Below are 12,558 nucleotides of genomic sequence, written 5' to 3'. Positions count from 1 at the left end.
ACGTCTCTACTTGGTAGAAAGATGCTGCTTTCTACCAATAGGATCTTTGGGTAGGTGTGGACCACTCATTGTGGTGGCCCACTTCAATGTATCCATTGGTGTGGCTTACAGCAAGGTGAGGAAGTATCTAACACTTTTAATAGATATCTTATCTGTTAAATTCACAAGTGGCTTGTAGCCACTTGTGCGTGTAACTCCGTTACAGGTAGGACCACGACTTGCGTCGTGGCCCTTCGTGGCTCTCTCATGGGGAGTCACATCGGGAACCGCAAACTGTTCTTCGTAGCCTTCTTGATTGTCGCTGGCTCCTTGGCCTGTCGTGAAGGTTCCCTCCGAGCTCCACGACGCGTCAGGTCTCTCTCTGTGCTCACTTGCTGTCGGCGACCTTCCAACCGACGGCGCACCTGCCTCAGATGCCTGCTTGATCGTTACCCTGTCGTTCGAAGTGTACTCCCGGGTCGCAGCACCATTGTGGAGTAGCGCCCTCACAGAAAACCGTAATTTACTGTAAGTTCGTCCTCGCACAAACCCTGCACGTCCAATCCGGGGCGTGTCGGGCTATTTCCCGGTCCTGTGGGTAGCGTATCTTCGGGGGGGGGGGGCATCCATCGTGTCGCCTTGCCTCATCGGCGGCAACTTCTGCGTTTCCCCGGGGCACTCTTCCACATCATTGTTGACTGTGATATGGGTGACGGTGAGGACGAGAGTGACTACGACAGCGATATCTCGAGCGACGGTGAGGAAGAAGTGGAGCCCTCATATGAGACTACCGAAAACGAGCCCCGTGCGTTGACAGCTAGCGGGTGGAGCGTGTACGACGCTGACCACAGCGGTGAGTCTGCATTCTATTGAATTGTGTGCTATCCGAGTTCTTATTCTGTATACGCCCTGTGCATCGTGGTGATCACTCGTTGGTCGACACGAGCAGCTTCTATGAATCCGAAACGCAGTCGAAGTGCCGACAATATCTTTGCAAGCTGTGCTCTGCTTTCACCAGTGGAAAGCCACACGGAACTAGCTACTTCTGTCCAACATGCAGTGCCTACTTCGGCGGTCGTGTGCCGTTGTGTACGAAGATCCGTCGCCTCGAAGATGGTAACACGCAGACCTGCGCCCGAATATGGCACGATGTCTGGAACGACGGCAGGAATATCCTGGGGCATCTGCACCAGATTCAATTCCTCAAGGAAAGCGAAAGAGAACTCGGTTAGGCACAGAGGAGATGGGAGACAATTAATCAATACATTTTTTTGCTTCGTGTGTTATGCCATCTTCATTGGGAATGGGAGGAACTTGGCAATTCTTCCTTTTGTATTTCCTCGTGGCGTTCTCCCATCCAGTCAGCGCGAATGACCCCTATGAACAGTTTCAAAGGGGGTTATCAAGCTAGAGGTTTGTTGCATCTATGACATCCGCTCAAAGCCAATAAAAACTCGAGGTTGCACCAAATGTTCTTCAAGTGAAACTCTTTTTTGTATCTGAAACGCATTTTTATACTGCAATTTTGTATAGATAGGTCATATGTCTCCTCTTTTTCTTAGAGGACTTCCACCCAGATATGTTTTGGTCTGCCTACAGCATAGTGAACACAAGTGGTTTTCATATTCTGTAGAATACAGAATAAAAGCCGGGAGTAAAGGGGTTAAGCAAGTACAGTAGACCTTCCAAATCAAATACCCTAACAAATATGCAATTGTCAGTACTTGTATCTTGCTACTGGTTAGCAATCAACTGGCATGTCCTCGAGCGCTGCCACCTTGACGTGGAATCTTCGTGTGTGGCGGTAGCATGACGCACAAGCTGCGCGGTTGCAACGCGGGGGAAGAGCGTTTCGACAGCCTCGATCAGGAAGCGTTGGCGGTGCGCTTTCATCGTTGTACCAGGCGGAACAGCGAGGATCTCCGCCCGGCGCTCTGTCATGAAGTCCTTCACAGCCGACTTGAATCCTGAGAACACGTTCTCAATCGGGTTAAGCACAGGTGAATAGGGGCCCAAACGTAGGAGAGTATTGATACTCTACAAGCTCTTGTTTCTTTCAAAAAAGCGTGCATTGATCCCGTAGCAACAGATCGAGCTGGAGCAGCTAGCGAATCGACTTTGCAGGAGATTGCTGATCAACTGCAGCAGAGATGGAGCTCAACATTTCAAGGGGCAGCCATATTATGGAGAATGTGGGCAAATGATATTACTCGGAATCTAAACAGTTCAACTTGGAATGCAGCGATAGAGCAGCCTCCGCCTGGATACGTTGCAAGATTGCTCCACCCAGCTGAGTCTAATCTCGAACAACGAATATCTGGGATGTCTCGCTCAGCTAATCTAGCAATGGATTGTGTCAATGCAGCTAATTCCTTCCTTGAGCAGCCGAGATTGTAGTAACCGTACAGACAGTGTAAAAGAGTGTTGGGGTGCGCATGGTGTTTGTCGCGGCAGCTTCCATCTTCACCCGATGCTGCGTCACGGGAGACCACTGCAGGCAGCTCAAATAACTGAGATCTAGTATAGGGTCGATTGGCCGGCGATTCACCCCAAGAGTCACGAATAGATCCCAGAATGGAAGTTTGGCCGAAAACGACAACAGTTAGTTGTTTTTTGTTTTTGCAAATTATACCTCTGTAGCGATGACATGATGCGCGCTTGGTTTGAAAAAACTTCTCGTGAAATCTGGACAACATCGATTTTGTGCTGGAATCAATAAGACTTGTAGCAAATTCCGTGTTCGTATGTGACTTATCAATAAATACCCCCCCCCGTGGACGGTACCTAAACTGGACTTACTCAATCCCTTGACGAGCGCCTAAAACTCACCATCTTACGCTTCCGTCCTTGCCTGGCGTGTGCCTAGAGCTCGCCAGAATGCTCGCTGTTGTCGGTTAACAGGACGAGAAGAGCGTCTTCTGGGACGATAGTCCGATCGTGGGAACCCAGCCACATCGCAGCAAGGTCTTTACTAGAGAATGATAGCTGCTTTGGCTTTAGAAGCACCGATACATAGGGGCCCCACAGGGGGAACCGACTCATAAAGAGAAATAGGACAAGAACTATCAGTTGGTGCAGTTGGCCAGCTTAGCACAAGCAAAATATCGATAACCGGATTGTAGTTAGTATTCGCACAACCGTTTGAGAATTTGTAGACACTTAGTTTAGTTTAGGGTGGGCAGTAGATACTAGCGTTTGCAAACTGCTTACTAATTGTAGAATATGCTTTGTGGTATATGAGTGTTTGAATAGAACCATCGTGAAGCCCTCGCAATGCTTGACAGGTTGGGCTGCGGATTTGTATTTCACGATTAACACTACTGGTCTCGCTGACGTGGTTGTCTTTGGTGCAGACCAACGTGGGTAGAAGACGGATTCGCTAAGAAGCAGTATTCCGAGCAACGAATTTGTCAATAGGATGGCAAACAGGCAAGCCCGTTTGTAAACGTGTATATTAAAGTCACAAACTTGTCAGCGCGGTACGTTACGTACTGTGCATCACTACGTTGATTAAGACGTGGGGACTAGGCTGGGTGCTAGGCGCCAGCTACACTATTACGGTGATACTACCCCTGCATGGAGCAGAGTGATGATGTACATCACCGATCCACAGCGCCAGCTGAACCGAACCTAACGAATCATATTCAGCAGGTATTTCGATTGGAGAATAATTGCACATGAGTGGCATCCGCCTAAGGACTCTGGATAAAATCCAGAGAACTTAACAGTCTACGCGCCTTCGCGTTGGGGATTATGGATGCGTTTCGCATAAGTTTAGAGAAGGTGTTTATAATAGTCCATCGGCGACGAAGCATTTGGCGGTGTTTGAGACTTGTGTCGTACATTGGTTGGTTTGAGGTGGCAAAGGTGTAGAGAATTGATGACCAGCTACTTACTTCATGGGCACTCCTTGTTGAATATAACTGTTAGTTGACGGGTCGTCCCGTAAACTTCACATTTGAAACCGTCCCGTAACTCGTCCCGTAACTCGTCCCGTAACTCGTCCCGTAATACTATCATAAATTATCGTAAATTATCGTGTAATTGTAAATTACGTGCTCTGTATAACGCAACGAGAAGCACTGCGACGATCTTCTTTTCATTCTTAGTTTTCCAACCTACTACCGAGAAACTCAAGTTACAACGATGAAGTTCTTCTTTCAGGCTGTGGCGGCGGCGGCTATGCTACTGGCAAGCGGCACCGACGCGGGTTGGGAAAGATATCGATTGAGCGAGAAATTCGGCGAACCACACGGCACTTTTTTTTCGGATACGAACTTTGCCATCGCTGGACAAAGCGTGCAGTCCATCACGATCCGCACGGGCGAACGTGTGAATGGCGTCGGAATAGACGTTACAAGCCCGGACGGGAAGACGAGGAACAATCCGTTCCACGGTGGTAACGGCGGCAACCCAAAGACTCTCACTCTGAAATCTGGTGAACGCTTCCAGTGTTTGGAGGCCCACTGGGGTAAATATCATGGTCGTACGCGCATCCGGTACATTAAGATCACCACTACTAGTGACAGATCGATTGATGGTGGTACCCCCACGACCCAGACTGGAAAGGTTTGCGCACCGGATGGTTTCCAACTGGGCGGTTTTGAGGGTTCGTCGGGCGTGGAGCTCGATCAGGTGGGTGCCGTTTGGACCATGAACTAGGCTCGGATCAAGTTCCTACTCCAGTGCATCTGAGTGGTGGATTACTCAAGATGAGGCTACTACCGATTACCGAAAGCGCACGGAGATCAATTCGTGTAGATGTAGCGAGCGCCAAACCAGCTACTCCGATAATTGACAGTTTCCCGTTTGAAATCAGTTTTTTTTTTTTTTAAGCGGTCAACGCTGGTGGCGCACTGTAGTAGCATCGTATTGGAGAGGCTGACTGGTTGGCCCCTTTGGCACTGTCAGTGACTAATCCAGAGCCTATTCTCTGAAATTTATTTCAGAGTCAAATACCCTTCAAAATACATATCGCATATTGGTTGTAAAGAGATAACCGCTTTTTCCTTGCTGGATATAATAAAATGCACAACACCATACTCGAGTACAAGTTACTAGAATTAATAGATTTTTAGCTTAATATAAAAACTGGATGGGTCAACACACCAGCATAATTTAATTAGAGCACAGGTAATCCAACACCACATTTGATGATCAGGAATATGATAGTACAGTTACAGTACTACTGTAGTACTACCTCCCTAATCACTGAGTCAATAGTTTGGTTTTTTCACAATCGTTTCGACGAATCTCAGTGAAAATCACTGATTTATGGAAATTCCTCCGTACAGGACGATCTCCAACAAGTCTTGAGGTGGAACGAGGAAGTGGCCGGATACTACCGCAAAATTTGGTGGGTCGCATGCAGCGTCATCCAGACTCAACTCTGGACCCACAGGATCCGAGCAGTACATGAGCATGCCATCATGAACGAGTACGTACAAGAAGGCGCTATCTGGAGCAGCTTGTTCTCCCAGGTCCCGCGTAGCAGAGCTGGGCACGACAGCCGCGACAGCAAGGAGAACGACGATGGAGGGCAGAAACTTCATGGTCTGGCTATTCAGAAAATGGGGCGGGTTAGGTTACGTTGGAAATTTGAGAACTGGTAACGTTGGTCCCGTAGCAGAATTTCGACGAATGCTCATGTGACTAGACGACAGGATCAGCGGTCACCCCCTCCATCCTCATCTCCACGCCATTTGACGAGCATAAACATCTCTGCAGTTAGACGACTCCGGGAACCGCTCGCTTGGAGTGGCATCGCATGGGTTAACCTTCGTGCTACATCTGATTAATGCGATTGGCTAATAGATTTCAAGGATAAAGCCTATTGGCTAATAGATTTCGCACTTAGCTGAGGTGGACGACACAGGTAATATTCAGGTAGTACCTGTATATGGTGTTGTGCATTTTATTATATCCAGCAAGGAAAAGCGGTTATCTCTTTACAACCAATATGCGATATGTATTTTGAAGGGTATTTGACTCTGAAATAAATTTCAGAGAATAGGCTCTGGATTAGTCACTGACAGTGCCAAAGGGGCCAACCAGTCAGCCTCTCCAATACGATGCTACTACAGTGCGCCACCAGCGTTGACCGCTTAAAAAAAAAAAAACTGATTTCAAACGGGAAACTGTCAATTATCGGAGTAGCTGGTTTGGCGCTCGCTACATCTACACGAATTGATCTCCGTGCGCTTTCGGTAATCGGTAGTAGCCTCATCTTGAGTAATCCACCACTCAGATGCACTGGAGTAGGAACTTGATCCGAGCCTAGTTCATGGTCCAAACGGCACCCACCTGATCGAGCTCCACGCCCGACGAACCCTCAAAACCGCCCAGTTGGAAACCATCCGGTGCGCAAACCTTTCCAGTCTGGGTCGTGGGGGTACCACCATCAATCGATCTGTCACTAGTAGTGGTGATCTTAATGTACCGGATGCGCGTACGACCATGATATTTACCCCAGTGGGCCTCCAAACACTGGAAGCGTTCACCAGATTTCAGAGTGAGAGTCTTTGGGTTGCCGCCGTTACCACCGTGGAACGGATTGTTCCTCGTCTTCCCGTCCGGGCTTGTAACGTCTATTCCGACGCCATTCACACGTTCGCCCGTGCGGATCGTGATGGACTGCACGCTTTGTCCAGCGATGGCAAAGTTCGTATCCGAAAAAAAAGTGCCGTGTGGTTCGCCGAATTTCTCGCTCAATCGATATCTTTCCCAACCCGCGTCGGTGCCGCTTGCCAGTAGCATAGCCGCCGCCACAGCCTGAAAGAAGAACTTCATCGTTGTAACTTGAGTTTCTCGGTAGTAGGTTGGAAAACTAAGAATGAAAAGAAGATCGTCGCAGTGCTTCTCGTTGCGTTATACAGAGCACGTAATTTACAATTACACGATAATTTACGATAATTTATGATAATATTACGGGACGAGTTACGGGACGAGTTACGGGACGGTTTCAAATGTGAAGTTTACGGGACGACCCGTCAACTAACAGTTATATTCAACAAGGAGTGCCCATGAAGTAAGTAGCTGGTCATCAATTCTCTACACCTTTGCCACCTCAAACCAACCAATGTACGACACAAGTCTCAAACACCGCCAAATGCTTCGTCGCCGATGGACTATTATAAACACCTTCTCTAAACTTATGCGAAACGCATCCATAATCCCCAACGCGAAGGCGCGTAGACTGTTAAGTTCTCTGGATTTTATCCAGAGTCCTTAGGCGGATGCCACTCATGTGCAATTATTCTCCAATCGAAATACCTGCTGAATATGATTCGTTAGGTTCGGTTCAGCTGGCGCTGTGGATCGGTGATGTACATCATCACTCTGCTCCATGCAGGGGTAGTATCACCGTAATAGTGTAGCTGGCGCCTAGCACCCAGCCTAGTCCCCACGTCTTAATCAACGTAGTGATGCACAGTACGTAACGTACCGCGCTGACAAGTTTGTGACTTTAATATACACGTTTACAAACGGGCTTGCCTGTTTGCCATCCTATTGACAAATTCGTTGCTCGGAATACTGCTTCTTAGCGAATCCGTCTTCTACCCACGTTGGTCTGCACCAAAGACAACCACGTCAGCGAGACCAGTAGTGTTAATCGTGAAATTCAAATCCGCAGCCCAGCCTGTCAAGCATTGCGAGGGCTTCACGATGGTTCTATTCAAACACTCATATACCACAAAGCATATTCTACAATTAGTAAGCAGTTTGCAAACGCTAGTATCTACTGCCCACCCTAAACTAAACTAAGTGTCTACAAATTCTCAAACGGTTGTGCGAATACTAACTACAATCCGGTTATCGATATTTTGCTTGTGCTAAGCTGGCCAACTGCACCAACTGATAGTTCTTGTCCTATTTCTCTTTATGAGTCGGTTCCCCCTGTGGGGCCCCTATGTATCGGTGCTTCTAAAGCCAAAGCAGCTATCATTCTCTAGTAAAGACCTTGCTGCGATGTGGCTGGGTTCCCACGATCGGACTATCGTCCCAGAAGACGCTCTTCTCGTCCTGTTAACCGACAACAGCGAGCATTCTGGCGAGCTCTAGGCACACGCCAGGCAAGGACGGAAGCGTAAGATGGTGAGTTTTAGGCGCTCGTCAAGGGATTGAGTAAGTCCAGTTTAGGTACCGTCCACGGGGGGGGGTATTTATTGATAAGTCACATACGAACACGGAATTTGCTACAAGTCTTATTGATTCCAGCACAAAATCGATGTTGTCCAGATTTCACGAGAAGTTTTTTCAAACCAAGCGCGCATCATGTCATCGCTACAGAGGTATAATTTGCAAAAACAAAAAACAACTAACTGTTGTCGTTTTCGGCCAAACTTCCATTCTGGGATCTATTCGTGACTCTTGGGGTGAATCGCCGGCCAATCGACCCTATACTAGATCTCAGTTATTTGAGCTGCCTGCAGTGGTCTCCCGTGACGCAGCATCGGGTGAAGATGGAAGCTGCCGCGACAAACACCATGCGCACCCCAACACTCTTTTACACTGTCTGTACGGTTACTACAATCTCGGCTGCTCAAGGAAGGAATTAGCTGCATTGACACAATCCATTGCTAGATTAGCTGAGCGAGACATCCCAGATATTCGTTGTTCGAGATTAGACTCAGCTGGGTGGAGCAATCTTGCAACGTATCCAGGCGGAGGCTGCTCTATCGCTGCATTCCAAGTTGAACTGTTTAGATTCCGAGTAATATCATTTGCCCACATTCTCCATAATATGGCTGCCCCTTGAAATGTTGAGCTCCATCTCTGCTGCAGTTGATCAGCAATCTCCTGCAAAGTCGATTCGCTAGCTGCTCCAGCTCGATCTGTTGCTACGGGATCAATGCACGCTTTTTTGAAAGAAACAAGAGCTTGTAGAGTATCAATACTCTCCTACGTTTGGGCCCCTATTCACCTGTGCTTAACCCGATTGAGAACGTGTTCTCAGGATTCAAGTCGGCTGTGAAGGACTTCATGACAGAGCGCCGGGCGGAGATCCTCGCTGTTCCGCCTGGTACAACGATGAAAGCGCACCGCCAACGCTTCCTGATCGAGGCTGTCGAAACGCTCTTCCCCCGCGTTGCAACCGCGCAGCTTGTGCGTCATGCTACCGCCACACACGAAGATTCCACGTCAAGGTGGCAGCGCTCGAGGACATGCCAGTTGATTGCTAACCAGTAGCAAGATACAAGTACTGACAATTGCATATTTGTTAGGGTATTTGATTTGGAAGGTCTACTGTACTTGCTTAACCCCTTTACTCCCGGCTTTTATTCTGTATTCTACAGAATATGAAAACCACTTGTGTTCACTATGCTGTAGGCAGACCAAAACATATCTGGGTGGAAGTCCTCTAAGAAAAAGAGGAGACATATGACCTATCTATACAAAATTGCAGTATAAAAATGCGTTTCAGATACAAAAAAAAGTTTCACTTGAAGAACATTTGGTGCAACCTCGAGTTTTTATTGGCTTTGAGCGGATGTCATAGATGCAACAAACCTCTAGCTTGATAACCCCCTTTGAAACTGTTCATAGGGGTCATTCGCGCTGACTGGATGGGAGAACGCCACGAGGAAATACAAAAGGAAGAATTGCCAAGTTCCTCCCATTCCCAATGAAGATGGCATAACACACGAAGCAAAAAAATGTATTGATTAATTGTCTCCCATCTCCTCTGTGCCTAACCGAGTTCTCTTTCGCTTTCCTTGAGGAATTGAATCTGGTGCAGATGCCCCAGGATATTCCTGCCGCCGTTCCAGACATCGTGCCATATTCGGGCGCAGGTCTGCGTGTTACCATCTTCGAGGCGACGGATCTTCGTACACAACGGCACACGACCGCCGAAGTAGGCACTGCATGTTGGACAGAAGTAGCTAGTTCCGTGTGGCTTTCCACTGGTGAAAGCAGAGCACAGCTTGCAAAGATATTGTCGGCACTTCGACTGCGTTTCGGATTCATAGAAGCTGCTCGTGTCGACCAACGAGTGATCACCACGATGCACAGGGCGTATACAGAATAAGAACTCGGATAGCACACAATTCAATAGAATGCAGACTCACCGCTGTGGTCAGCGTCGTACACGCTCCACCCGCTAGCTGTCAACGCACGGGGCTCGTTTTCGGTAGTCTCATATGAGGGCTCCACTTCTTCCTCACCGTCGCTCGAGATATCGCTGTCGTAGTCACTCTCGTCCTCACCGTCACCCATATCACAGTCAACAATGATGTGGAAGAGTGCCCCGGGGAAACGCAGAAGTTGCCGCCGATGAGGCAAGGCGACACGATGGATGCCCCCCCCCCCCCCCCCCCCGAAGATACGCTACCCACAGGACCGGGAAATAGCCCGACACGCCCCGGATTGGACGTGCAGGGTTTGTGCGAGGACGAACTTACAGTAAATTACGGTTTTCTGTGAGGGCGCTACTCCACAATGGTGCTGCGACCCGGGAGTACACTTCGAACGACAGGGTAACGATCAAGCAGGCATCTGAGGCAGGTGCGCCGTCGGTTGGAAGGTCGCCGACAGCAAGTGAGCACAGAGAGAGACCTGACGCGTCGTGGAGCTCGGAGGGAACCTTCACGACAGGCCAAGGAGCCAGCGACAATCAAGAAGGCTACGAAGAACAGTTTGCGGTTCCCGATGTGACTCCCCATGAGAGAGCCACGAAGGGCCACGACGCAAGTCGTGGTCCTACCTGTAACGGAGTTACACGCACAAGTGGCTACAAGCCACTTGTGAATTTAACAGATAAGATATCTATTAAAAGTGTTAGATACTTCCTCACCTTGGTGTAAGCCACACCAATGGATACATTGAAGTGGGTCACCACAATGAGTGGTCCACACCTACCCAAAGATCCTATTGGTAGAAAGCAGCATCTTTCTACCAAGTAGAGACGTGCATGTTGACGGGGCTCTGACAGCCAGCCGCAGTCAACCCCTTTCATAGATGATAAACAGTTTTAGCAGATTTCGGAGGAAGATCAATTTACAAACAATACAGTTCTCATTTTACCTAATCTAAGTCACTTGGAGTCTTATCTGATTTAAATTATATTTGTGTATTCAAATATAATTAACTCAAGTAATTACTAAGTACTTACGCTTCCTCATACATGTAGCGCGACGTGTAAGTTAAAGTAATGAGTCAAGTTAGACCACTACATTCAAGGTCATACGCTTAGGCGATTTCAGCCTGCTGTCAGAGTCTAACTTGACTCATTACTTTAACTTACACGTCGCGCTACATGTATGAGGAAACGTAAGTACTTAGTAATTACTTGAGTTAATTATATTTGAATACACAAATATAATTTAAATCAGATAAGACTCCAAGTGACTTAGATTAGGTAAAATGAGAACTGTATTGTTTGTAAATTGATCTTCCTCCGAAATCTGCTAAAACTGTTTATCATCTATGAAAGGGGTTGACTGCGGCTGGCTGTCAGAGCCCCGTCAACATGCACGTCTCTACTTGGTAGAAAGATGCTGCTTTCTACCAATAGGATCTTTGGGTAGGTGTGGACCACTCATTGTGGTGGCCCACTTCAATGTATCCATTGGTGTGTCTTACACCAAGGTGAGGAAGTATCTAAAACTTTAATAGATATCTTATCTGTTAAATTCACAAGTGGCTTGTAGCCACTTGTGCGTGTAACCCCGTAACACCATCCCCCCCCTTAAGGTTAGACACGCGGGGTCTCGGCACGTCAATCTCTCAATTGACCATTCGTCAATTCTCCGCGTTTGAAGGAGAAACCCGCGCTCATTCAACGATGAGCGCACCTCAAGAAAAGAAGACTCCAAAGTCGGTGGAGGGTCATCTCTCCATCGACGACTACTTCGAACGCCAGAAGGCGAAGTACGGCGACGTCGTCGACTTCGACGACGACGATGAAGATATGGAGGGCGAGGAGGACTCGCCCTCTAAGCGCAAAGACTCAGCGTCGAGCGAATCGCTCGACCCTCACGCCAAGAACATTCGCCCGCGTGAAGGGGACGAATCGGACGCTTCGAGCTCGAAGCGTCCGCGAACTGAGAGCGATACCCCACTCGCTTCCGCTGGGGCTCTCAGTACTCCGCGCGCTGCTGCTGCAGCGCGTGATTCCAAAGCTCAAGGCTCTCCGCGCGCTGCACCTGCAGCGCGCGATCCATGGATGCCGTCCGCGTCCGAGATCGCGGACCGGTTTGGGAACTCGGTACCTCCGAATGAGGTGCCGCTGTACGTATGCAGCGCCATCAAAGATGACGCTGTGGCTGTCGAGCTGCACTTTGATGCGGAAACGCATCAAAGGCGCGATTACTACATCGGACTCTTTCATGACCTCCGATGGTTTCAAAGCAAGAAGACATCTTCTCGCAGCAAAGTGCCCGAATGGCAGGCACTTTGTCAAAGTTGGAACGCCTTTGTTGAAAACTTCAACAAGAGGCCGAGTGCTTACCGTGATCGGATTAAGCAAGCGCGTGATCGCTTCGAGACGTACTCGAAGCGTGGAAAGTTGGAGCAACTCCACGTTGCTGTGGAGGAGGCGACTGTGCCGTGCGCTGTGCCCGAGGGCTTTCAGTGCAC

At 48.6% G+C, this 12,558-nt stretch overlaps 1 protein-coding gene across 1 annotated transcript in view; it reads right to left on the bottom strand.

The window, feature by feature from the left end:
* The window catches only part of IUM83_19491 (uncharacterized protein), a gene marked incomplete at both ends in the record, with an annotated part of 50,403 nt that extends 40,206 nt beyond the window's left edge, over positions 1-10,197 (bottom strand). The window contains 2 exons of the mRNA XM_067944543.1: positions 1,798-1,946; positions 10,050-10,197. Coding sequence (XP_067797757.1) covers positions 1,798-1,946; positions 10,050-10,197 — 297 coding nt within the window. The remainder of the gene's footprint in view (positions 1-1,797; positions 1,947-10,049) is intronic.
* Between the last annotated feature and the right edge of the window lie 2,361 nt (positions 10,198-12,558).

Source organism: Phytophthora cinnamomi (genome assembly GCF_018691715.1).
Source record: "Phytophthora cinnamomi strain GKB4 chromosome Unknown Contig13, whole genome shotgun sequence".
Lineage (NCBI taxonomy): Eukaryota > Oomycota > Peronosporomycetes > Peronosporales > Peronosporaceae > Phytophthora > Phytophthora cinnamomi.
Note: the sequence above shows the minus strand (reverse complement) of the source record. Positions and strands in the feature narration are given on the sequence as shown.